This window comes from Zootermopsis nevadensis, unplaced genomic scaffold (assembly GCF_977971745.1).
Source record: "Zootermopsis nevadensis isolate Lab colony 2312 unplaced genomic scaffold, Znev_1.0 Znev_ptg000004l, whole genome shotgun sequence".
Taxonomy (NCBI): domain Eukaryota; kingdom Metazoa; phylum Arthropoda; class Insecta; order Blattodea; family Termopsidae; genus Zootermopsis; species Zootermopsis nevadensis.
In genome coordinates this window covers 3,491,023-3,518,679 of record NW_028259136.1, presented here as the reverse complement: position 1 = coordinate 3,518,679, position 27,657 = coordinate 3,491,023, and the positions used below count along the sequence as shown (strand labels likewise).

Below are 27,657 nucleotides of genomic sequence, written 5' to 3'. Positions count from 1 at the left end.
CTTTTATTTCGAGATATCAAATCTTACGAACTGGAGTGTTTCCAAGGATTGTAGAAATCATTCATGTAGGCGTACGTTCATGTGACCCTTTGCAGGCAGATTCTGTATTCACAGGGAGGATCTGTGTGTGTTGAAGAATATCTGATGTATCGCAGCAATAAATTGTTTTATTGATGTTGTGTGGAGAAATGATCAATACAATTTCAATAAAGTCACTAGGAATGTATATTTGAAATACATACCATAAATAAACAAAATTAGTCTAGATTAAATGTAATTCTTCTAAATGGGAAATAATAAAGAAATCATCCTATTTTGCGAATCTGTGTATTACCTGATTCATTTTCAATTGTCCGTTGTAGTTCATTAAAGTTCCTGTACTTCTGACTGCTATCTACCCATAGCTATGCCCATTTCAAGTAATGTGTCATCATCAAAGATTTTACTATACATAAAGAAATCAATACAACCTACTCTGCCTAACCTTAACACAAGCCTATGGAACTTATACATTTCTGTTCAAATTTTATAATTTGTTCTTGGAAACCTAAATAATATTAGAAGAAGAAAAGATTTAACCATTACATGGTAAAAAATAAGACATGTAATTATGCTTTACAAGTATATGATTAATTTCAACTGTTATAATCATTTGTTTAAGACTGACACTTCAAAACTTCATTCAACTCAGCAGTATTACATGCAGGAGAGGCACATCAAGGCTCAGAAACAGTAGTAAACACAACACACAGTTTTCTATAGTACTGTTATGAAATTTTATGTTTTGACATGAGGGCAAAGAAAGTGTTATTTTCCAACATCTAAAAGGCATAATGGCCCTCCGTAGGCCAACTGTTTGACAAGCCTGCTGTAATATGCCACCTGGTTACTAGTTGTAGTATAATTCCTTCCAAATTACCCAAGTGATGAATATGTCTCTGTTTCAAAATCATCTACTTTCTGAAGCCTGATGAAATGGTATCAAGGAGTAATTTCAATGACAGTCCTATTTATGACTGCTTGTTGAATGGTATGGTCTTTAAAACCTTGACCAAGGCCAACTGACCTATATACAGCATTTACATCACCAATGCTATTTTTTCCTGCCAGATTTATCTACTGTACAATAATATGCAAAAGTCTGTTCATAACATTAAATCCTTCTTTTCTTAATTTCCTACAATAAAAAGCACACGTGCAAGAGTTAATGAAGTAACACATATCACATTATTTGACTTCAAGTAAACCTATCCAATTTTTAATCACTGAAACTAAAAAACTATATGTTACCTTCAATCATATTTGTAGCTTAGTGCATTATATTCTCTCCTGTACTTTGTGTGCCAACAATTTTAGACTCTTTTTTATGAAACCTACTATACTGCATGGTCAGTTATATTGTGAAGCCTATGTGGTCAGCATGAAAGATGAAATAAAGAAAGAGATAACAGAAAAGCTGCTGCAATACTATAAACATGGTAGGTTTCATACATTTTCACAACATAAAACATTAGTTTAAATTTCACCCAGTTAATGCTGCTGTAATTTCTTATAATAACCTCATACTTTTTATCATTCCACTGGGGTTACACAATGTCTTAGACTAAGCACAGCAAATTGGGATCTGTATTGAATCCCAAAACATTCAGAATGATTAGTTTAGTTTTTAATCTCCCTTAAGTGATTACATAAAATGCATACATAATGCCAAACTTGAACACTTCTCATAACAGTGGACATAGTAAAAGTGACAGGAACAATGAAAGCATTAAATCAGCCATTTATGTTCTTGGATATTACTTCAGAATTTAAATGGTGTCTGTTATAGAAAATAATTAAGGAATAGATGAGAGAAGTAGAAGTTTGTTGAGTGATACATCTTAAGGGAAGAGACCACTTCAGAAACATGATCACAGATTTTGTCAGCTGATTCAAGATAGGGACCAATGGCAGGCCCTTGTCAAAACAGTATCAGACCTTCAAATTCTGTAAAAAGAGGCTAAATTGAATTATCAGATAAGCAACTATCAAATTCTAAAGGTAGATCTGATATCATGTAGTTAATTCTTTTTTGTGAAGTATTTCTTAAAAAAGTTCTGTAACTAATTCTTCCACTTCAGGAAAATGGAAGAGTATTATCAATTTATTTCATGAGGAAGTCAGAGAAGGGAATGAGAATTTCTACGATGAGCGTTACCTCTGGGTACGACCTTCTGAGAATAATCTGCAGTTCATCAAACAGCAAACTGTGAAAGCTGGATGCTATCAGCTGGTTAGCATTGGATGTGGAACTGGACTACTGGAATGGCTTATACATAAAGCTACTGGTAATATCTAAAATTGCTAGAAAAGAAAAGAGTTATTTCAGCTTAGGAAATCTTTAGTTTTAAATTGCTAGCTAGCAAATGATTATGTTTAAGGAAAGAAGTAGAAAATATTCATCAAAAGAACCTCACACAGTCTGCGTTCTCTGTTGTATTATCTAGTACATTATCACCACATTTTACCCAGATATGAAAATTTACCAAGAGATTATCAACACTTGGTCAAGGAGGGGTATTATTTAGCAGGAATCCCTTGCAAGTGAATAAATGTGGTTAAACTTCACCCTTGATTGTCATTAGGTTTGGAGGTTACTGGCATAGAAGTGGACCGAGGTTGGTGGGAATCCTCACATGCTCCACCAATTTTCTTGCCATTAATCTATGCAGATGAAACACATGGAAGTGACATCACTACAAACAAGAATGCAGCTCTCCTGTTTTGTTATTTCAATAATGGATCAGCATTTTCTGAATATATGAGACAGTATGAGGGTAACTGCTTCATTGTGATTGGTCCAGGAGAAGGGAGAGGTACACACACACAACCAGCACCTTTCAATATTCAACTTGAAAGTGAATTTACTTGGAAACTGGAAGCTTTTCAAGAAGTTCAATGCACAAAGGACTTCATTGCTGTATATGTAAAATCACAGTCAGAGCTTGAAGTATCTCCTAGTAAGATTGTAAGGCTAACACAGCAAGATCATTGTCCTTTCAAGGAGGTCCCCTGATAGACTGAGACTTTTGTCTTAGTCCAATGTTCACTCAGTCTACAATTAAAATTGAATCTTGTAGTGCACATATTAAAATAATAAAATAAATGTAAGAGTATTAACTAACATATCACCAGCACTTCAATCCTTTCAGATACCCTGTAAGTGACTTTAAAAAGCCAAGAAGACAATAAAAATGGCTATTGTGTCATGCGGAGATAAGACCATTTCTGACAAATGCTGCCCTTTGAGCTACAAACGTGAATGTTCAATCTCTACTGTGTGAAGAGAGGAATACCAGACAGGGAAAGGATGTCAGTTGATATTGACAGTAATCCAGCTTCAAGTATAAGCTATTCACTGACACACTTGTATTAAACACATCCACATACTATGACTGAATGCATTTGTAAGATGTAAGCTCATAGTTTGACATCATCACAAGTTTTGCAATTTTAACCAAATGAAAAAAGTTTCTGATTCTGACCTATATTTATGATCTATATATACATGAAATATGACATGTCACTTATAGCAAAAATAAAAACTAACAAAGACATCAACTGCCCTGATATTTCATATTACCTTGTTGGTACATACATAATGACATTAGCTTCTCCTTCTACATCTAATAAATAATGGGCTAATAGTTTCCATACAAAAGTAATATCTATTTATTTATGCACATATGCTTACAAAAATAAATATACTGTACAATAATACTTTGTTATCAAAATCAGTTCTATACATGCACAACATGATAGAATCTAACAGAGAACATCTCGTATACAGTAAAACCCACACATACATAAATGAGTATTTGGCCACTTGTGTGTCTTTAAGCCCTTATTATACTGATTGTTAATCAATATGTTTAGTCTTGACTCTTTAAGTGAAATCATAAGGATTTCCTCATTATTTACAGGAACACTAAAGAAATTGTATACACAAAACTGAATTCTGCCAACACAGAGATGCAGACAATTTTTGCCACCTGTTGATAATATAATTAGTAAGAACCTACAGACACACAGAGAGATGAGAGTAAACAGTATAATTTGTTTACACTCAGCTTTCTCATCAGAGAGGAGATTTTGAAGAAAATATGTCATAAAAGCTGCCACATACATATGGATATAATACTGCAAACATTTGAACATAAATGCCTCAATCTGAATGTCTGTACTGTGGTACAGAAAAGTACTGTGATCTCACTTAGACAGAACATAGTATAAAAAACGAATCAGAGATTATAATAACCATTAAGTACATCTACAATAAGTTTGAAATCAAAACAGTTATATTATAGAACTAAGCATTTTCATGGAAAACATATCTGTAACTGGATCCCCACTATAATGTAGTCTGTAAGTTCATAAAAGAGAGCCAGGTAGTTCAGTCAGTACAGTGACTGACTACAGGCTGGACGATTGCAGCACAATCCCCAACAGGTGCAGACGATTTCCTTCTAGCCTCTGCATCCAAACCAGCGCTGGGGCCTAGCCAGTCCTCCTGTCCAATGGGTACCAGGGGTACTTTCCCCAGGGGTAAAGCATGGCTGACGAATGACATTGACCACTCAGTACCATCTAGTGCCGAGATTGAGAATGAGTAGGAGCTATACATCCTCTCTCCCTGAGCACCTACACAGTGCATAGCAGGATAGATTTACGTTTATACTTTGAAGACAAATTACACCCATGTCCTTTCAAAGTTTTAAAACAGAAGGTTGGGTCCCAACATAAATTTTCAATACGTGCAATTTCTATGAAGCCACATCTTCTCCAATTTTGAATTTAAGTTCTTGAGGTTCTTTGATGTCCTGAATGTCTCCTGTAATCTGCTCAGCTTCAAATTCTGGTGTCAGTGGCATCTGTAATTTACAGTACCCTTTAATGTGCAGCAATTACAGCTGATGCATGAGAAAACACTGTCTCTCATGGTGAAAAAGACTGTATAGAAATGGTACAATGTTACAGAAAGACACTCTACAAATAACAGGCTAACCTGAAATAGCAGGACTGGATGCATTTTTTGATGATCATGAAGCATTAATGGATAAATGCTGAAATGGTTCAATTGATGAGCAACAGATGTTTCTCCATCAAGAAGTTTTTAAATAATTTTATGGCATTTGTTTTGTAATATGACAAAATGAAGTCAGGAGTTTTTAACAACTTCAAATGATAATTTTTTTTCCTTTTATAAGTGTTCCCTTATTACAAGAAAAACAATCCAGTTATGCAATTACAGGATTGATTTTCAAAATAAGTTGGAAGCATAACACATAAATGTTCTTAGCTGAATGTAGTCAGGGTTATGTGCCTCATTTTTCCCAAACATAATGCTGTATGACACCACATATTCTCACAATAATATGTGCTAACACAGCTCACTTCATATGTAGCAGAAGTTTAAACTTTGACGATTTAAAACATGAAATAGAAATGGCAGCCCACACTATCCACCTTAAAAACATTCAACATTTAGAAAAAGCATTTAGGTAGGCAATGTGTTTAGTTAATAAGCAAATTTAATATCTGTAATACCAAATTATGGGTGATGAGGAAGGCAACTGTGAATAAACATGCAATTTTAAAAATGAGTGTTACCTCTGTTACTGTCTCAATGTTGGCTACACATAGAGTCTGCACATTTTGTGACACAGGTTGACCACTGGTGTCACTGTTAGCATCCAAATTTTCTACCAAGTGAATCACAGAGTCAGCTGACATTTCCACTCCAAACTGCCCTTCAACTTCCTGCAGTCACAAAATGTTACAAGTTATTGCCACTCTTTCCATTTGTAAGAATGTTGTGTATGTTATTTTAAGAAACTTTTATAGATGTTATAACATTACATGTATGGTGTACCTGTTGCATTATGTAAAAGGTAAAAAGAAGAATTTTAGTAAAAATTCTACACAGTCATGTTCACATACAATACTTCATAAACCATTTTAAACATAAGTATTAATTCTTAAACAGGCAAAATTAATTCCAGTTTATGTTCAATCTGCAGGCCTTATTGCAGAAAGTCAAGTTCTGAAGGATTAAGTATCTGAGAATTCACAAAAATGAAGCTAATATAAATTGGAAATGACAAAGAGTGAGAACGAGGGAACTAAACAATGCATATTCTATGTCCCAACAGAAAATCATTATGGTCACTGCAAACTTTACAAAATGTGTCAACATCCAACATTTCAGTCTATAACTTTTAAAATCAGATACAAGGTGCGATCGGAAAGTTTCAAGACTGTGTCAATAGAGGGTGAACCGGATGTAGTACGAGCTTCTGCCGCTAGGGGGTGTGGCCTACATTCATAGTGAATCAGCGTGCCAGCCGGCATCATCGAATTAGCATTTGTTTCTTAGTTACGGGCATTTTGGTAGTGCATTACACCGACCCTCCTGCGATTTCGGAATGGCGTGTGCATCAAATTTTGCCAAAGACTCGCCAAAACAGCTACGGAAACCTATGAAATGCTAAAGCAAGCATTTGGGGAGTCTGCAATGGGTCGTGCACAAACTTTTGTGTGGTATTCACGTTTTAAAAATGGCCAAACCTTTGTCGATGATGACGAGCGTTCTGGACGACCATCTTCGAGCACAACGCCCGAAGATTTTACGAAGATTCGGCAGGCCATTCACGAAGATCGACGTCGTACCATCAACGACTTGTGCGACATTGTTGGGATAGGCTATGGGACCTGTCAGCTGATTCTAAAGGAAGAACTCCACATGCGACGCATCCTGTCTGAGGACCAGAAGCAGAATCGACTTCTCGTTTGTCAGGAGCTCAAAGATCTTGCAAGAACCGACCCCAACTTCCTTTCTAAGCTCCGTGTGACTTCTTCCTCTTCCCAAAGATGAAAATTCAGCTAAAGGGAAGGAGATTTGAGACGATAGAAGAGATTCAGGCAGAATCGCAGATGGTGCTTGACAGGCTGACAAAGAAAGATTTCCAGGGATGCTTCCAGGCTTGGCAGCGGTGCTGGGATCGTTGTGTTCACTCCCAGGGGAACTACTTCGAGGGTGATGGAGGAATTTAATACCTGAGATAAGTGTACGGATTTTATACGCGCAGTCTGGAAACCTTTCGATCGCACCTCGTACATACTTCAGTGATAATACTTTAACACTTTACACAAGGAAGTTCTTAAAATGTTTGTTGTCAGCAGTATATCTGTGATGTATCATTTCATTCATAGTTTATTTCACAATTCTGTATCATTTTCAGTGTCCATTTAATGTTAAATGAGACAAGATGATAACTGTTCATGGTGAATGAAAATGGACTGAGAGGGCAGCCACAATGAACAATTTCAAGCCACTGTTCCATCATCCACTTGGAAGATATTGACAAACACAAAAAAGTCTGTGGTCTAAACTGGATAACATTAAATTATAATTAGAGAGGCACATAAACCTATGAGGGTAGTTGTGACCTGTCTGAGGGATAAATTGGTTACCTTTCAAATACAAGTCAACCCAATTATCTCTTGAGATAATATTCTTTCATTTTACCTTTCCATTTCAACAGTTTCATAACTGAGGAAATTAAAAAACATTCAAACATATACATAAAAACAAGAAAAATTAACTTATAAACATTCTCCATTACTAACCTCTGAAGTTTGCTGAAGAAGTCCTTCCACAGCACTACCATTGTAGATGAGCTGCACATCATCAGCAGATTCAACATTCTATAAAATAAGATCCGATTTTAAGTATATTTACTATTAACACAAGAACAGTATAAATTACTAAAAGCAATTGATAATACAAAATTAAAAATGTATACATAATTTTTAATTTATGTCTTACTTATTGTATTTCATAGCCTACTTTACTTATTTTATGAAAGAATTAGGCTTATGAGTCTGTGTGTGTGTGTCCTGCTTTCAATTTCTTGAACCATCTACTCAAATTTCACAAAAAATGACATGAGTATTATCCTATTGGAGGCCATCCAAACCTAGTATATTTTAGTTTCCTATAATCAGCATTAACATGGCAAATGTATAAACTGTGAGGTGGTAATGACACTTATTCCAGACCTCAAACTATGCATGATAGCAGATAATTTAATTTCTCAAAGTAATTGATGGATTTTGATGAAATTTGATAATAGCAAAGTAGAGTGATGAATTTTGCTTTTTGTTTATGTTAGACCTACAAAACACATTCTGAACGTGACTGTCTAGTGTGATTACCTTGTAACAATATGTTTCCATTTACAATAATTGAATATCAAGTCAAATAAAGTATGCAACATTTAAAAAATGAATTTAAAAAGTATGTTCATCATACACATTTTCTGAATTTTTAACACAGAAATATAAATTAAGCTCAACTACATTTCTTTACGGATTTAACAGAAATTCTTATTATTAGCACTTATTATATTATAATTTGTTCTCCATTCTGGTAATAAGCATATATATGTTCATTTTCTCTGCATTTACTTTTAGTATCTAATAATGTAGTTTCAATGTATATTGCATCCTACAATTTTCTTACATTTCCAAAAGTCCCTCTATGTCATAAACCAAAAAGTAATTGTAAACAACCATTCCAGTGGCTTGAATTCCCGTCAACACTTTATTATTACTTTGTTGAAGAATATTTTCATGACTCAGAACAGATTTACCTCATGTAATGTGCCTTCTCCAGACTCCACAGGAGTGATTATGTGGGAAATGTTGATAATTGTTGGAAGATGAGACTTCTCCAACCTGGATGGATTTTCTCTTTCCTGAGTTTTCTTATTTGAATCACTCTAAAGAATACAATTATCCTTCAATCAGTTTTTCTGTTTCAAGTTTAATTAATAATAACCTTTATAGAACAACTTCCTACAGCTGACAAGAGATTAATACATAATTTTAATTCAATAAGTTAACTGATTAAAACAGTACACACTGTCAAGACAATAATATTCACATTCAGTTGATAATAAGCATGTAAAAAAAACACGTGATCCAGTGCACTTCACAACTATTCAATGCATACAAAACATAAATGTACAAAAGTCATAAGCAACACTAACATCAACCAATTCTAAAGGGTTCTGATATTAATATATTGTAATAACTATTACTGGGTTTCTTGGCTTGTCTGTAGACTAGTATTCAGAAGAGAATATGGTGTTTTGGAAATTGGATCCATTTTTATCTTCAGGAGAAAAGGTGGGGAGTACCTTTGCAGCTGGGTCTGTTAAATGGAATTAATTTCAATCACTGGACAATAATAGTCAATCAACTGAAGCCCCTATAAACAGGTTTTAGCAACAAGTGATAAGACAGTTTTCAATAAAAACTGTATAAAGTTCATGAAATTGTAAAATTAACAAAGCAACTGTTACTCCTCACTGAACTGGTTATATTAAGTAAACTGAAATTAAATTTTCTCTGAGATAAAATTTCAGTTAATTTCAATTTCAAAACTAAATATCAGTTGCAGTGGTGCATACTAAAGCCAGTTTAACAAAAGCAGTATTTCCAAAGTTTACAATATGAAAGAAATGATGATTTCATGTATCAGTTTCTTTATTTACCCTTAATCTGGAAACTATGCAACAATTTAGAGTACTGCAATGCAACATTTTATAGCAACCAGGGCTTATTTCAGTATATCAATACCTACATGCTACCTTGAGAGTATTTCCAGTAATTAAAACTGTGCACAAAGAATTGATTGACAAATCAGACACTTTTTAACTTACTTTCCTTTCTTTAGGAAAGAAAACAGGATTATGTGATCAACAAGCAATTAAAAACCTGATATGTACAATATGATTCTATGACCATCTACACACGAGTACAGAACACAACCCATAAGCTAAAATACATTCTATAGCTGAACTGCAAACTTAATTACTTAAACATAAAATTAATAATATTGTAAATCTATACTACAAGGAAGTAGGACTTATGAGTTTTGCAGCTTCCATTCAGCATCACAGACAAAAACATTGTAATTACAATCACAGGAAGACCAGGATAAAATACCTGAGGTTTTAGACTGTGCTTTCTGTGTCTGTTAGTTGGATATGACTCATTTTTATGTTCTGCAACATGAGCCAAGTAGTTGTCTTTACGTACGGATCGGAAAGAACATGAATCACAGTTAAACATCAACCCAGTCTCCATACCTGCAAAAGACAGTGTAGATGAAATACTATTTGATAACAATTAGAGCTCTTTACATAGAAATCAATAAGCAAAGAAACCTAATTTAAGGTTTCAAGTTAAGTGGCAGTGAAGTGAGTAGACATTAAGGTTTAAAAGAATAATTTTATGTCTACATTTTAATAAGAATTCCAAAACTTCACTAAGTATGTTCCCTGGTTCCAGTTATACTATGTTGTACATAGACTGACAGAATAACTAACTAACAAACTCACCAGGGTGCTTGGTATTCAGGTGAGCTTTATATGTGCTGGACTGAATGCAGGCATAAGAGCAATGTGGACACTTGTAAGGTTTATCTCCAGAGTGCCGCATCTTGTGCCGTCGAAGAGAATTATGATCTGCTGTTGCATACTCGCACTCATCACAGTGGAAAGGTTTCTCACCTGTGCAGTAAAAATAATGAACTGAAACAACCACTCACTGGTCAAAGGCATCAACATAGATACCACAGGGAATGTAGTTTGGCATGTTGTAGGATTATAATAAGTTACTGTCACTTATTGTTTCCTTTACATCTAAGTCAATGTAGTAATAGATATTTCCTGTAGTAGTTTCATATTTAGTATTTACAGATTCGACACTCTTATCCTGAACTTGACATGTATGGGAAGATATCAAAAAAGCATTTTATGATAAAATATACAGTAACCAGTATAACTAATTTATAAATATGTCATATAATGCTCTTTTAACTGACTTTCTTTTCAAAACACCCTCCTGAATGAAATCCTGTACATGCTATAAGTAGGCATAGCTAGAGACAGTCTAGTGAACAGTAAAAGAGATAACTAAGAGAATTCATACTGAACAAAATAATTCATGACTTTGATTCCCTTCCTATTCTTATATTATAATCAACATCTGGTATTTTTTCATTTACCAGTATGAAGCCGCATGTGCATCTTCAGTGTGCTACGAGAGGAGGCAGAATAGCCGCAGAAGTTACAAAGGTGTGGCCGCAATTTACCATGAACATTATCTTTGTGAACTCGCAACATACGTGGATTAGTGAAAGAACGGCCACAGACATCACATTCTCCACCAGGACCAGTTTTCTGCTTCTGTTTTGCCACATGAATAGCCTGCAGTAATACATAAGTCATCAATTCCTTTTAAATAACTACATGCCTATAGTGTACTATAGTCTACAACTGCATAAGTTATGCAACATCAAATACATGGATGATTATGATGATGAATTAGAAAATACTTTAAGGAAGCATCCCTGGCATGTGACTGAAAAACTGAGGAAAACCACAAAGAAACCTCAATCAGCACAGACAAGATTCTAACTTAAAAACCTACAGAATAAAAAGTATAGGTGACTGTTGTTATAAGCAGGGGCTGTGTTCTTGCAAATCATCATGTATACAACTCATGCAGTGAGAAACATGGATTTTCTGAGTGGTACACCATGAGAGATCTTAATTTGTAGTCCCTGGAGTGAAAATTGGGGGCGAGTCAGTAAAACTGCATGTGCAACTCAGCCCCTACCATGCAAAAACACAGATAGTGAAAGTATATATGAGAGTCACCTGTGGATTGTTGGGTTTTTGGACTTTGTCCATCATCTGGTTTTGGACAAAGTCCAAAAACCCAACCATCCAAACTGTATTACACCATCATCAGAACCCTTCAGATTATACCTACATAAGTGTTAATACTATAATGTGACATTTGGTTCCAGCTATTTCTTTCTCTCAGATTTTATGCATCACAGACAATAAATACTCTCTGCATTCATTAAATCTTAGAAATTCTGAGTTTTAATAAGCTTCTGGAGTACACAAAAATTACCAAATACAAACAATTTATGTAGCATGGATATAAAACTGTTCAGCAAGATTTTTCAGAAATTGCGCAATTTGATAATTTAGTGAAATCCCAGGTAACAGTCAACATTATAAAAGCCAGGAGTATGACCAAATCAATAAATGTGTTTTATCATGGGCATGTTCACCATCTCACCTTGTGATTACGTAGCTGTTTTTGGTTCTTAAATCCCTTCCCACAAGTATCACAGAGGAAAGGTCGTTCATCCCCATGGATTCGATGATGCAGATTCATTAGTTTGCTGTAGCTATAAACACAGCACTGTGTCAGGTACAGACATATCATGAACATAATGGGTCAGAAGCAGTAACATTGCTTTCTTACAAATTTCAATATAACAAAGACCTCTATATAATGAATAAAACTGTAGGCCCCAGAAAACAAAACATATTTATACATGGTTTCACTCAATATAATAAATGCTAAAAGATGTTCTGTTTGTACAACAAAACTGCTTCTGATAAATTCAGTTGATCACCAACCCTCTTACTGAAAGGAAAGAAAAATTAATTAGTTAACTCTTTGTCAGTCAATATTAGCATTATCAAGTCAAGGAGGAAGAGATGTATTGATAAAAGCAAAATGCACACAGCATTTTTGCTGGAAAGTCAGAACACCTAGGCATAGATGGGAGGACAATATTAAAATGGATCTAAGGAAAATAAGATTAGAGGATATGGATTGGATTCATCTGGCTCAAGACAAGGATAGGTGGTGCATTCTTGGGAACATGGTAATGAACCTTAAGAATCCATAATAGGTGGGCACTATTACCTTCTCATGAAGGGTTCTGCCTCATAGAATTAATTATAAGCTTATATTCACAGTACCTGTTTGTTTTATAACTGCACTGATCACAGGCAAAGAGTTCCATGTCAATCACATGGTAACGCCAAAGGTGAGTGCTGAGTGACTTCCAGTGGGCTGTTTCCTGCGAGCACTCAGGACACAGAAACTTCTCATCATGATGGCAACGTCGATGGTACTCAATGTTGTCGTGGGAACGCAAACGGACTGTACAACCATCTATATCACATCTATTTAAAAAAAAAAATACTTACACACATTCAAAGTACTTTATATCACACATCTCATTATGAACTGGTTCATGCAATGTAATATAAGGAGATTTATCATTATGACAGGAAATAAATTAAATAAACTGAAAACAAAAATACCCTAGAACCTAAGCTAACAGACATCCTTCTAAACATAATGTCACAGAATTTCAGCCAAATACAAATGCTGTTTAGAGCAAAAGAGATATTTAAAGGTTTTAATTAAAATAACACTTCAATGACAGATAAAGTCCAACAGATTATGCATAAAAGAGAATTAGATTGTGTTAAACCTTTCAACATTACAAATGGAGCAGTTGTGTTGATATTTTTGGCAAAAAAATTCTAAAATATACAGACAGCTGTCACATATATTTTTTGTTTTGAGAAATTCAACAAAAAGAAGGAAACAGGACAATGCCTTAAGTTTTAAAGATAAAGTAATAAACATAATAAGCCTATTAGGATGAACTATAGCTCTCATGCTGAAATTCTGACAATGTGGTGAATATTTTCTGATGTATTCATAAATCTCTTTATCAACAATGGTGCCTTTTGTACTTTTACCCTCAACACCACTGCTTGTCTGGCTAGTGGAAATAAATGTCATACTGTATGAGTCACACATAAACTTCTACCTTTCTAGTATAACACACACACTTATTCAGGCTCATTAATGCACATGCATTATGGCATCATGAGGACAAAAAACCACAAACCTGTAACCCAACTCCTTCTCCATGATTTCCTTCTGGGTAGAAGATAATTTTCGATAACCATTATCAGAGAAGTTCTTAGAACCTTTCGGCCGACCTGGTTTCTTCTTTACTGATAGGTATGTGCCTTGGTTAGACTTCAGTTCTTGTCTTTGCTCCTTCTGCCCCAAAGAATTATTTCCCGCATCAAAAAATACTACTATTTCAGAGTTGGTCCCTGATCCAGCTTTGTGTTCTGTATCAGTCTTGATCATCTGGATAAGAATAACACAGTTAATAAATAAATTAACTGATTAATTAATTTAGTAATTTCATATGCTTAGCAACAATAGATAATCAGTTGTAACTACAAAATTGATAAGTAAATTTCATGCCGTAAATTGTAATTATCATTTTGCATTCTACACAAAACCCATAACAATAATTGCTCCCTTTTTTGTGTCTACATGGACACCATGCTGCCATCAAGGAAGCTAGCTTAGAAAACAATTATGTTAAGTATATTTCCAAGGACAGAAAAATAAAAGTGAATCAGTTTGATAAAAATATGTTAGTAGTTTTTACCAATTTTAATTGAAGTAAATTATTATTTTACTGAACTTCATTGTGTAAGTAAATTACTTGCTATTACCTTCAATTCACAGCCATCATCCAGTGTTATCTTTGTACGCTTCTGCTGTATCAGAGGATTGTCATCTATGACCAATGTTCCCTCTCTTACATCACCGTCAGACACACCATTGCTACTCAGACTGTCTTCATCCCTAACATCATTAGCAATAGTGATGTCAGAATGAGAGGCAGGGGTTTCCTCAAGCTCAGACAGTGCTTCGCTGTTCAGATTCCTCACTCGAATCTTGCCGCACTCATCAATTAATACTTCAGGAGTTGGAGAACAGCTGACTTCCATGATACTATTGGTAACATCTGGCATCTCTTTATCATCATTGCGTTCATTAGCCATTTCAGGAGGGTGAGTTTTAACTATGCATTTTCTTCTTTTCTTATCAAACTTGTTCTTTGCTTTAACATCCTTATACGATGATCTGATTACTACTTCAAGTAATGTCCTTAATTCTTCATCTCCCACTTGATGATCTTGTGAAAGATGAACCCTGAGAGACTTAGAAGTAAAGAAAACATTTTTACATCCAGGACACTTAATGTTGTGTCTACTTTTCTGTTGATTACCTGTTAACTGTGAACCATGTACAAGCTGAACATGCAGTGCTACTCCTTTCTTTTCAAGTGTCAAAAAAGGGCAAAATTTACATTTGTAGCAAACAACTTGTTCTACATAATTCTCCAGTTCCACATCTTCAATGTTTTGCTTCTTTGTCTCTTTACTACACTTTGTATTTGTACGTTCATTGCAAGCTTTCTCATCATTGACATCCTGCAGTTTTCGTTTTCTTGTCATATTATCTCTTGATCCATCACCCCCAGCTTTATTATTAACTTTAAGATTTAAAGAATTTTCAGAATCCTCTTGTTTTATAAACACTGAAACAATTCGCTGTTCAGAATTCACATCACTACGATGAGGCTTTGTTAACAACTCACTTCCACGTTTTGGCATATCAAGCTTTGAACCTATGTCTCTTTCAGTCAAACTGGCAGTTATAATGTCATTAGGAGCCAAATTAAATTTAGAAACTGTCCTACGACAGATGGAAGATGTATGTTTAATAGCACTTGCATCAATTCCTACAGAACCTATTACCCTAGGGTCTACCTGATGTCTCATGACTCTGTTTTCCTCTGATACCTGAGTGCTACCTGTGGAAGGAAGATTTGAAATAGAAGTCTCTTTTTCTGCAAGTGAAACACTGGAAGGTAAAGAAGCTACAACAATATCAGAACGTCCATTTGTGTGGTTTAAAAGGTGTACGTGATGCTCCATTAACCTGTCTCCTTCTGCAAGGTGGATCTCATTTAAAACACCGATCACTTTGTTATGTTGGGAGTCTATATTAATGTTGCAACCCAACTCCACTGTATGACCCAATTCCAGATCTTCTGTCTGTGTTAGAGTTGATACTTTATCTGCAGATGATGACAGGTGCATTACCTGTAACAAACAACCAGTAGCAGCTGTAAAAAAATATGTTCTATTCATTTAAAAAATTTTGAAATTAATTTTCACAAGGAGAAATGAGACAAATATAGTATAAATAGTGTTTCTAAATTGTATTTGTCACATAGTTCTTGCTAGTTCTAAATTACTAACTTGTCACTAATTTAAACTTACACAAAACTTAAGAATAATCATTACATTGATACACATAACATAATTAGGACTCCACGCGATGGACTAAAAGTAAGCCTGTATCTTATCACTTAATACTAACAAAACCCTGTTAATATATGTCATCTGAACTCTTCCATTCATACCTGGTGCTGAGTCATTAGCTCTACATGATGTGGGCTTTCAGATTCAAGGTCTAAATGGCAACCATCTGATGCAAGAGCAGACAGTACTGATGAGACCTGACTGCTGCTCATGGTGGGAAGTACACCAGCCTTCGACAGTTGTGACAAGATCTCTGCTGGAGATTGCATTGCGTATGTTGAAACTGACTCCACAGATGCATTCTGGGTTGCAAATACCATTGTTGTAGTTGTATTGCTCGCTGACAAGGAAGGTACCGACACACTGATGGAAGTCACGGGTATTGAATCTGTACTAGAAGTAACTGGAATCATGACCCCTGGAATTATATACTGCTCATTAGATAACAATTATCTTGAGCAATAATTCATGAATAGTGCATAAAAATTCACAAGTAACTGAAATCAACTTTCATTCAAATTCGGAGATATTTCTCTTTGGTTCATAGATTCTTCTTTGCAATGCTGCATCAACTACAGAGGTTATTCAGTGTCAAGTGAGATGAAAGGATAATTACATATAGAGATAGTGAAGGAAGTGTTTATGGATTACTGCAAGGCACTGTTCCAACATGAGGAAAACCAAATTATCATCAGGATGGCTGAAGCACTCACAAAGACTTGAGTCAGGTACCTCAGGTATGTTAGCACTGAGATAAGCTCCAAAATTTCTTAAGGCAAGAGACAGACACTCATCACAGCCTTCTGTAAAGGTTAAATGACTAAATTCATTCTTGTAATAAAATTATAATATAAGAACAGTGTTAAAATATACTGTATATTCATAAGCATGTTATGGAATTCACTCACTTGTAAAACCACTACAATTACAAACTAAAATATAAGTAGCCTAAAGTTATTGACACATTTAAATTATTTTTCTTCTTCAACAAATAATAAAAAGAAGAAGAATGATGATGATGATAACAATAAACATATAATATACATAAGACTGGGCACTGAAATCAGGATCTGGGAGCCCATTTTATTGCAGATACATACCAGATACTCCAGTAGTTGATGCAGATGTTACAGATGTCATAGTATTTGCAACCGAGATTGGCAAAGCCATACTTGAAGTCACTCTTACTAAATCAGAGATGTCTGATGAGAAGTGAGAATGTTGCTGGACTGGAGTTCCTGCAGTGTTGGGGCTAACTGATGGAACAGCTGTACTAAGGTAAGATTGAACAGAACCAGTAGCTGGAACCACCTGACCAGTAGTTTCAGAAGCAGGGACAGGTGCTGGATTAATACCGGCTGTAGTGCTGGAAACTGGTATCAAACTGCATGACATGGGTAACATATTAGAAGAAACTTGCACAGGCATGGACAAAGGAACTGCATTATCAGTAATTGGTATAGAAATACCTACAGAATGACCATAAATTGCACTTGAAGTTAGTGGAATTGTAATTATCTGGCTAATATCCTGTGATGATAGGACATGATCATCCACTTTGCTTGAAGAAATGCTACTGGAAACAGGAATGACGATATGATTTAAATCAGATGATGAATCACTATTTGTCTGAAAATTTAACGAATGTGAAACAGATGCATTCTGAACTGAACCAACCTGACTCAATTCTTCTGTAGAATCATGACTTTCATCTAATTTAATTGGATTTGTATTGCTACCCTGGGTGGGTCCATCTGAGACAGGAGTAGAAAGTACTGAGATACTAGTCCGAGATGTGCAATCAGGAACAGACATAATATCAGTGCTAACTGGTACTACTTTACAAATGGTACCACCACCATTATCACTGTGGCCATTAACAGAAACACTAGAAGAGTCATTGACTTTGCCATGGGACAATGCACGCAGATGACTAGTACAACGAGATTTCATTTCTGACATTGGCGGAAGCGGAGTAACCTTCTGGGAAAGGTGGTGAGAAGTATCCAAGATGGATGGTTCCATTTTTGGTATGGATGAATAAACTAAGGTAACAGAATTCTCTTTAGAATGTGCAGAAGTCTGGGTCAAGACATGAGATTCAGTGGATCTGTGATCTGATGACGACAGTGACACTAGAACTTTCAAAGAATTGGTTCCAAGTTGAGGAACTTCATATGCTGGAACCTCAGAGAGAACAGGTACATTGCCTGAACCACCACTGAAAGAGGTTGGCATTGCAGTAACAATGCCTGGACCTGGCAAAACTGCTGAAACTATATTCCTGGGAGATAATGAAGCTGAGCATCTGAGTGAATGAATATTCCCTGGACGTGGAATTTCTGAAACAGGAGGCAGAGGACCTGATGTTAAAGACATGAGAGGCAAAGTTCCATGTGAAAATGTTCCAGGTGTGAAAGATACTGGAGGTAAAGAAACAAGTGGCAAGTTTCCCAAAGGTAAAGATCCTGTTAAAACAGTTCCAGGAGATAATGATTTTGACTGACATGTTCCATGAGTCAATGCTTTTGAAGGGAAAGATACCTGTACATTTTCAGGAGATAATGGACCAGGAGAAGAAGATAATTTTACATCACTGACTGCAATTGCCTGAGTCTCAGTTACACTGTCACTCTTCTTGCCAGTCATGTTTCTGAGTGGTTTCTCTTCCTGACCAGAGTAGCTGAAAGATAACAGTGCCTGAAAAGTAAAAAAACAGCAAGTAACAAACCATCAGTCTGATTGTATAAATCACCCTTGCTATTGTGTTAAATTGTTCCTTAGGATTCATTCATCGCCTAAATAAGAAATTACAATGCTTCAAAAGTTGGATTCTACTTCCATCATCACGTAAGAAAAGGAAGACAGAAAAACCTGATCATTGGATTCTCTGGTTTGGATAATCTTAAACCTGAAAGTATAATCAAATTTTTAAAACACTGTTATTTTATATCATTTAGTTGATGGGCAAAGTCCAAAAGAACATTTTCACACAATATCATGCACCATTGTCACAAACCTTCAAATTTCTCCCTTGCCAGTTTGGCAGATATTCATTTGATAAAAAAATTCCCTGTACTCCTTCTTAAAGCAAAATTGAAAACTTCTGTCCAAATGGGAAAATTATGGATTAGAATAACTGCCATCTTGTACAATACTGCCTATTGTGATAAAAGATAACAGAAAATTTGACTTTGTATGGGTATCAATGTTGGTCATCTGGTTTGTGATGCCATTTGGACTTGCAGACAGGTACCAACTTTTTAGAGGAACATACTGCATTTAGTACCTACCTATAAGTTTACATAGTGTCACAACCTAGAGGACCCACGTTGACATCTTCACTGCTTTGAGAACCATATATCTTACACTGGTATGGGTAACACCATTGGAAGTAAATACCTACACAAATACAGTAATTTCTACTTGTCTGAAAAACCACAGCAAAGATTTTGTTGCTCTTACATTAATAAGAACAAACCAAGTAAATACCTGCCGCAAAATTCCATCACCAGATAACAGCACAGGTGTCTCAGATGACAAATTTATAGAATCTTGCTGATTGACAGATGGAACAACATTCACCACATCTACATGTTTCATTTTTGATAGTTTAGCCCCTTTCTGCTGATGATGTGGACTTGCTGACACTGCCTCACCATTTGGGGAAATTTCTGTGATTTGGTCAGCTTTATGTGAAATATTTTTCAACTTTTTCCCTGCTACATGACTATGGCTTTTGCTTTGGGTACTCTGTACTTCCTGTTTTGTAACTTTCATGTCTTTAACATTAATATTTGAATCCCAAACATAGAAACAGGCTTACAAAGTTCTACAGTCATCCATCCTGCAACAAACACAATGGAACATCTACATAAAATTCCAACATTTTAAATGTGCCAAATTAATTTTGCTTATACTACCTTGGTATATACTAACAAGGTTGAGTATAGAACTGCGGAGGAAGTTTGAAAAAAGTGATTATAACACCCTTCATAAATTTTGAACTCAACATATGTATAAAATGATTTACTACAAGGTTATCAGCAACGATTTTAAGAACTTTCCATCCCATCCCTCACTAAAGGAGAGCTTTTTGTACTGATTTAACTAATTAACTAATCATGTATCAAACAGTCTCAATCCATCTGAATGGAAGATATTAAGTGCACTAAATGATCCGTAACGTAATTTTACACTTTCAAAGTACGTTATGAATATTTAAAAATATATGCAAACCATGACAACAGAAGCAGGGGTTATAAAATCCCTACACATAGAAATCAACCTAGTTTCTATGGGCAAAGTAGTAATGATTTTAATCATCATTACTATTCGCAAAAGTTCTGCGGTGATATAACTTCAACCCATTTATTTATATAACGGCATCCTGTTAGGTTACGCCCACTTACTTTGCCTACTCTCTACACTCTGTACTTCCAATGAAGTGTAACTTTTGAACAAATTAAAGAAACTACATCCCTTTACCTGCTATGAGGCTAGTAAACAGCCTGACACTTGGGTCAAGGACGTTCCGCCTAGGCTGGCTCCTTAGATTAGTAACCAAACAGACATAAACTCAATAACAAACCAAGAAACAAGTCAAAGGGTCCTCCGACTTCATTGCCATCTATGAGAGTACATTTTCTGTCAAGGGCTCATGCTCACAGATGATAAAGACCAAGATCCACCTTTAGTTATCGAACAAAGTGGTAATTGTTGGCACTGTCGGTTTATGGGGTTGTAACTACGAGAAATTGTACTTTAATCCTTACTACCACCCCCTACTTTAAGAGCATGGATGTTACAGATTTAATTCGAAGTATTATAAGGATTCTGCAAAAACAAGTTGCGGACTGCCAACTTCATGAAGAAGTACAGAACGTACTGAACCATTTTGAGGTTAGGAATCTCTCAAATATATAGCAATGACATTCCATATATATGTATATATACAAGGCTGAAAAGATTTGCAGATTCCTGAATTTTTCATTGGTGAATTTCATTTTGTCTAGCTATTTGTATGTACAGTTTCTATAACCCTCTTGGTGCACACTCAAGGGACCTAACCACAACATGCTATGCCATACAATTATGAACATCCCACCTGCTTTGTATTCAGAATATCCCAGGTTCAAAACTTAGCCCAGAGACCAGCAATCCTGACTGAAATCTTTTGTGGTCTTCCTCAGTCCTTCCAGGCAAATGCTGAAATAGTACCTCAAATGAAGGCCACAGTAACATCCTTCTGCTCTTTCCAATTCAGAATTTATTCATTATCTCATGGTTTGACAGCCTCATAAAATGAACTATGGCATATAAAATTATGCCACCAAGTCTTTTTTTGCCTTTAATGCTAGGAGCAAAAAGGGATCCAAAATGGCAGATGTGGAAAATCAATTTAATTAATGTGGTGCCACTGATCTAATCAATGACTACCTATTTTTAATAAATGTTGTAGTTCCTTGGCTCTACAACCCAGTTGTGGGTCTTTGCCACCTCCTTTTCAAAGTTTTCCTACTCTTTGATGTGTGCATTTGTGAGTGATCAGCCCACTGACTGCACAATTTCTACTCAATACCTGATTTGACTGCCAGAACCATCTAACAGTGAATCAGGAGTGAATTCTGGGTGAGAAATGGCCACTGAATTTTGCTTATGAAACATCTCATTCATGCTCGTAAGGTTCTTTTACATACCGTAAACCTAAGACATGGGAACACTGGCTTTAATTCCCCTCCAAAGGAAGTTGTGCTACAGATTCTTATCACCCTTAAAAATCCATAAACCTCAGCCGTGTTTTAACCCGCGAACCTAGTGTCCAGCAGCGAGCACACTAAACACTAGTCCACCAAGAGCGACTTTTAATAAATGTATGAGCCGGGATAGCTCAGTCAGTATAGTGACTAGCTACGGACTGGACGACTGGGGTTCGATCCCCGACGGGGGCAGAGGATTTTTCCTCTAGCCTCTGCGTCCAGACCGGCTCTGGGGCCCACCCAGCCTCCACTACAATGGGTACCGGGGTTCTTTCCCGGGGGTAAAGCCGGCCGGGGCGTGATGCTGACCACTCACCCCCATCTAGTGCCGAGGTCAAGGAAGAGAGGAGCTATACCTCCACTCACCCCAAACGCCTACATGGCGTATAGTGGGACAAACTTTACTTTACTTTATCATTATTTGAACTATTTCATTCAGAAAAATTATACAATATAAAAAAAGGTATGCTGAACATGAGAAATATAGATTTAAAATAATTCTAATAGCATGCCAACTATATCCTGTTTGCTACATCAGGAAAGAACAAACAAATATGTAATCAAGGGATGTCAAATTAAAAAAGTCTGTATTACATTACTGTAGTACAGAACCTTTCACAGATTACTCCAAAAAATTATCTACCTACACTATTTAATAATGGATTTAAAAACTTGAAAACAATGATCATGGAAAAATTATACACCATGAACATAAATACTCAACATGAGGAAGAATATAAGGACATAAAATAGAAACCTTAAAAAAATAAGAATTAAATGCTTTATCAGATCTAAAACTTCTTGACGATGGAGAAGAGTCAATTGAATAAAAATTTTCTTGGATATTATCCATCGTCTAGTAAATATAAAACGTAAAACAACGTTTCGGAGATGGGACTCTATCTCCGTCTTCAGGTTCCTACACAGTTGGGCCCACTAGATAGAGCTAATCCCTATCTCTGGAGATAGAGCTAATCCCTATCTCCGGAGATAGGGATTAGCTCTATCTAGTGGGCCCAACTGTGTAGGAACCTGAAGACGGAGATAGAGTCCCATCTCCGAAACGTTGTTTTACGTTTTATACGAGGCGCGTCCACAAAGTACGTTTCCCACTCGTCCCACAGCTAGCAAACCTTATATTGCGCGAAGCGACTGTGCGTACATGATAGAGCAATGACGTAGCATGGCTCATGCACTAACGGCACTTCCCGCGTTCTCACAGTAGCATCGTTGCAGCTGTTGAAGATGGAGGTTCTTATTCCAGCTCCCGCCGACTGTGAAGAGCGGTCAGTGATAACGCTAGGCCGCACACGGCTCGACGGACAGCAAGTCTCCTGCAGGAGTTCAGCTAGGAGGTGTTTAATCATTCACCCTATAGCCCGGCCCTCACTCCCAGTGATTTCCATCTTTTCCTACACCTCAAGAAATTCCTGTCCGGTCAGCGTCAGCGTTTTGAGAATGACAGAGAGGCGGAGATGGTTGTCACACAGTGGTTCCAATCCCAGGCGGCAGACTTCTACAACACAGGTATTCAAAAGTTGGTCCCACGGTATGACAAATGTCTCAATTCCGGTGGCGAATATGTCGAAAAATAGCTGGACACTTGCTGTATCTGTTGCAATAAATATTTCCATGAAATTGTGTTTTGTTTCTGTAAACGGCCCCAGGGAAACTTACTTTGTGGACGAGCCTCGTATTTACTAGACGATGGATAATATCCAAGAAAATTTTTATTCAATTAAATGCTTTATCTGATAAGTTTCAAAACTTAAGCTTCTTCTTTATCATGACTTACGATGTAATAAACCATTTTCCAAAAATTTGAACAAGTTAACTTTTATTCCATAACTATCAGCTTATTTATGCTGCTTCTGTACAATCATATAATCATCCATCCACCAAACAGCATATAAAGGTATGCTGCTCTAGAATCTTCATTACTAGAACACTGAAAGCAAAAAGATGGAAACTTTATTTCCTTCAAATGAAACACTTTATCATGTTATGAAATCACAGATTTTAAAACATATACACATACATACACTGCTCTTAATTATCTTTCTTACGCATGGATTTGGATTGACTAATCACTGATTTTGATGCTACATCAAACTAAGTACCTAACACTGCAACAGTTTACTTCCATTCTCCCTTTTCATAATCAAATTTGGAACTGATGCCTTCTATAGGATTTACTCTAAGGTCAATCATACGCTTCAGCTGTGCTTTCTTGCTTTCTTCAGAGAATGATGTAGGCAGTTCTTTGTATACTGAAAAGAGGAAGACCTTAAATGAAATGTTAGTCTTTATATGTGCAATAAAATAATCATAATGCAACATACAACAAAAATAATTAATTCATAGCAACAAAATCTATGAAACAGAATGAATCAGGGTATTTATGTATAAAAATACATTTTGTTTCTAATATATATCAGCAAGTTTTCTGCCCTATTAATTAAAGGTTCAACCAGAGTCTTGGTTCCTTTATTATTTCTGAAACATGCAATAAAAATTCTAATTTCTTAATTAAAATAATTTCCACCACACACGGTGTTTCACAAATGGTCTTCCACACACTGGAAAGATCATTCTTTCTCCAACAAATGCACTGACTTGCTACAGAACATTCATAGATAAAAAATAAAATACCATGAAAGACCCACAAATAAAATTCACACCCAAGACAAGATTTGAGCATGCCAATTACAGAACCAAGTATAGACTTATAATAATGATTAATGGATTCAAATTTCATATACAACACCACAGCTGTTTTCTCACCAAACAGTCTTTCCAAGATGAAAACCCAAATCCCAATGGATATTAATACACATGCAATTCCAATGATGGACTTCCATTCACCAGTTGGAGCATTCATTTCAGTAAATGTCATACAAAAACTGGCACGATAAAGGGCTTTCTTCTCCTCCAAGGTCAATTTTCGCCAATCTCCCTTCTCTTTTTCTCGCAGAGCCTACAATTAAAAGAAATTACTTTTCACTGTGATATAAACTATTATATACACACATTATAGATACTGTTGAAACCAATATAAGAAACTATGTAAAATATCAGTGTGTTCAAACTATCAAGTCTCCAATTTTTTTCTGTGAATTTATAAAACATAATGTAAGGCACCACTACATATGTTTATTGCTTCCTCCTCCTACAAAATGGCAGAACTATTCATACCAGAGAACAATATTTTCATATCAATCAGCAACATCTAGTACCATTTAATAATGGCATAAACACACCTGAAAGTAATACTCTACTGAAATCTTCACAGCATAAAAACAAAAATGCAAAAATGTAAGGAACCGTTTAAAGGCTACATTAAGCGGAACCTGGAATGAGAATCTGTACAGTAAATATTCTTAAAACAGAAAATCATCAGGCCCTACTACGTAGTTTCAATCTTTGGTTGTATGTATGTTATCTGTAAGTCTACCATGTATCATTCTTTCGTTGTATTCTGATTTAGTGTTCTGTGGATTATTTAAGTTGTGGAGTTCACAAGAAAAGTGGGTACTTCGGTTATCAGGACACATCGCTTTAAAAATAGGTTAGGTTAATGTGTGTGGATAAATGACATATACTTGAAAGTTATTATATTTTATTTCAATAAATGACAAATTGTTATATTTTATTTGGATATGCATGAGATGTTAGTTGTTGTTACAACCTGTCTCCAGAGTGAATGGTAAATCCCAAACTTTTAACATGGTACCGAACAGCAATAAATAACTGAACGAACTAACAGATAAAAACAACTGAGTATACAGGTATACTGATACGCATGCACAGTTTTCCGTCCAATCCAAGTCCAGATATTCAACTCTCCCGTTTTGTGTCCTGATAACCAACAAGTACCAAAAAGTGTTTTCACTTGACACTAGAACAATAAAACATTTTCTAGCCCCTATTAACTCTGTGCCCCCTCCCGTCTTCCAAGCCACATCTATTCCTTTCTCTTGTGGGTAGTACAAGTTATTGAAAAATCACAACACTTCCAATTATGATATATTACAATACAAATGTCTTTATTTTCCACAGTGTTTTGACATGTGTGTATAGTTGAATGGCACCTTTTTGGGGGTGGTATATGACAATTAAGAAATTGTCAAACAAATTCTGTTGTTAAGGCAGGTTTTATTACATTGGCAAGAGCAAAACAAAAGTTTAGTGATAAGTCTAGCAGTAAATCATATTATGTTGGTAAATGCTAAAAGTGCTCAAAGAATATGGCCACTATATTATAAAGTTCTTCTCATACAAAAATGTACTGTTTACATGTTCATATCATCCACTTTGGAAATTTCACAAAAAACAAACATAGTATAACCATTCTGACATATAAAGAACTCTTGTAAATAAATATAGAATGTTCTACTGACTGAAACATTTATATAAAACATACTGAAGCTGAAAGAGTTCCAAATCATCAAAAGAAAAATTCTCCCATTATCTGCAACATACACTCACAAGATGAATTAGTCTAACGGAGAAAATGTGTTTCAATGTTATACATACAACTGAAGTCAGCTAAGGGTAAAAATTTACGTATAATGTTACATATTACAAAGCAAATAAATAATTAGCTTGATGTGCCATCCACATTAAAATTTGTACATATTTATTTTGCCACTATAATAGGCTCTGACTTCGCACAAGCTTAAGTATGCTCTCAATATAAGATAATGTCCTGAAGATGTCTGTACTTACTACAATGTCTGGTGTGCTTTCCTTGAAGCGAATTGCAGGCATTGGGAAATCTATTCTGTCTTGGTATGAATACTGGCCATTGAAACCAAACCCAACAACTTCACGGTTTCCAATTCGGCTACGTCCATGGATACAGGCTTTCTGAAGTTTCTGCACTTGTCTCAGTGATGAAAACAATAATCGACTAGCCATACTATCTAAAAAGTGCAGTGGCATTTCATTAACTCTTCTGAAACTTTTAAAGCATGTTAATTCAGCAGTAATACTGTTTACATTGTCAAATCAACCGTCAATTTTTCTAAATAAGTCGTACCAATTACAAGCTGGCTCATTTTCAGAAAAACGGCTTCACTTGTCAAGCCGCACAAATTTAGCAAGCTCCAAGTCTCAAACAATATGCAAAATTATCATGAAATTGTAGGAATCGAGACAAATGGGCTCACTTACGATTTACAATGAAGAAAACCCCGCAACACTAATACTGTTCATCCTAATGTATATCTCTCTAATAAAGGGAAATTATTCCACCAAAAATATGTTAATGTCTCAGATTTTTCTATAATTAGTATACTTTAAATGTACATTCATTTCTACACATCTTATAAATAATACATCAATAATCTTAAGTTTACACAAATACGTCCATTAACAGAAGAAAGTTGCTAGCCATCACCAACAGCAGACAGTACAATAAACTTTAAATTATAATCACTACAGTTAATGAATGTAATATACTAATTAACAGAATCTATTACAAACTGTTGCGCACATACAACAGACAAACTACGTAAAAATTATACTGCAATACATCTATTTCTACGAACCGTTCAGAGCTCTAAATATCAAGATGGTACGAACCAATCCTCAAACCCAAAAGGAAGGTTATATGACAATATCAGAAATAACAACAAGAGCCTATATTCACGTAAATATTTACGTGATATTCTTAAATGTGTGTTTTAACTTAATCCTAATGTCATAAGTTTCTTATTAAAACAATTTTCATTATACAAAAATATAAGAATATTTACATT

At 35.5% G+C, this 27,657-nt stretch overlaps 3 protein-coding genes and 1 long non-coding RNA gene across 11 annotated transcripts; 2 read left to right on the top strand and 2 right to left on the bottom strand.

Moving 5' to 3' along the window:
• The first annotated feature begins 1,326 nt into the window (after window positions 1–1,326).
• LOC110830829 (uncharacterized) lies at window positions 1,327–3,163 on the top strand. Its single transcript, XM_022066139.2, has 3 exons — window positions 1,327–1,478; window positions 2,121–2,327; window positions 2,625–3,163. The coding sequence occupies exons 1-3, from the start codon at window positions 1,367–1,369 to the stop codon at window positions 3,053–3,055; spliced, it is 750 nt and encodes a 249-aa protein (XP_021921831.1). The 5' UTR covers window positions 1,327–1,366; the 3' UTR covers window positions 3,056–3,163.
• A 524-nt stretch (window positions 3,164–3,687) lies between these two features.
• LOC110830826 (uncharacterized) lies at window positions 3,688–20,754 on the bottom strand. 7 transcript variants are annotated; one of them, XM_022066133.2, is made up of 15 exons: window positions 20,625–20,754; window positions 19,629–19,983; window positions 17,237–18,836; window positions 16,238–16,554; window positions 14,475–15,914; window positions 13,847–14,097; window positions 12,900–13,106; window positions 12,205–12,316; window positions 11,117–11,318; window positions 10,449–10,619; window positions 10,054–10,196; window positions 8,694–8,822; window positions 7,669–7,746; window positions 5,650–5,799; window positions 3,688–4,910 (listed from the first exon to the last, which is right to left on the bottom strand). In XM_022066133.2, the coding sequence occupies exons 2-15, from the start codon at window positions 19,914–19,916 to the stop codon at window positions 4,803–4,805; spliced, it is 5,196 nt and encodes a 1,731-aa protein (XP_021921825.1). In that variant the 5' UTR covers window positions 19,917–19,983; window positions 20,625–20,754; the 3' UTR covers window positions 3,688–4,802. The 7 variants fall into 7 exon arrangements, with proteins under 7 accessions (XP_021921825.1, XP_021921824.1, XP_021921827.1 ...); XM_022066132.2 differs by having other exon boundaries at window positions 20,549–20,664; XM_022066135.2 differs by having other exon boundaries at window positions 16,238–16,539; window positions 20,549–20,664.
• A 133-nt stretch (window positions 20,755–20,887) lies between these two features.
• LOC147874819 (uncharacterized) lies at window positions 20,888–24,165 on the top strand. The gene is made up of 2 exons (XR_015533657.1): window positions 20,888–21,038; window positions 23,160–24,165. It is a non-coding gene; the product is annotated as an uncharacterized LOC147874819 (long non-coding RNA).
• Window positions 23,716–27,598, bottom strand: LOC110830830 (cytochrome c oxidase subunit 4 isoform 1, mitochondrial). 2 transcript variants are annotated; one of them, XM_022066141.2, is made up of 5 exons: window positions 27,448–27,598; window positions 26,624–26,820; window positions 24,680–24,872; window positions 24,016–24,165; window positions 23,716–23,843 (listed from the first exon to the last, which is right to left on the bottom strand). In XM_022066141.2, the coding sequence occupies exons 2-4, from the start codon at window positions 26,813–26,815 to the stop codon at window positions 24,032–24,034; spliced, it is 519 nt and encodes a 172-aa protein (XP_021921833.1). In that variant the 5' UTR covers window positions 26,816–26,820; window positions 27,448–27,598; the 3' UTR covers window positions 23,716–23,843; window positions 24,016–24,031. The 2 variants fall into 2 exon arrangements, with proteins under 2 accessions (XP_021921833.1, XP_021921832.1); XM_022066140.2 differs by having other exon boundaries at window positions 23,716–24,165.
• Between the last annotated feature and the right edge of the window lie 59 nt (window positions 27,599–27,657).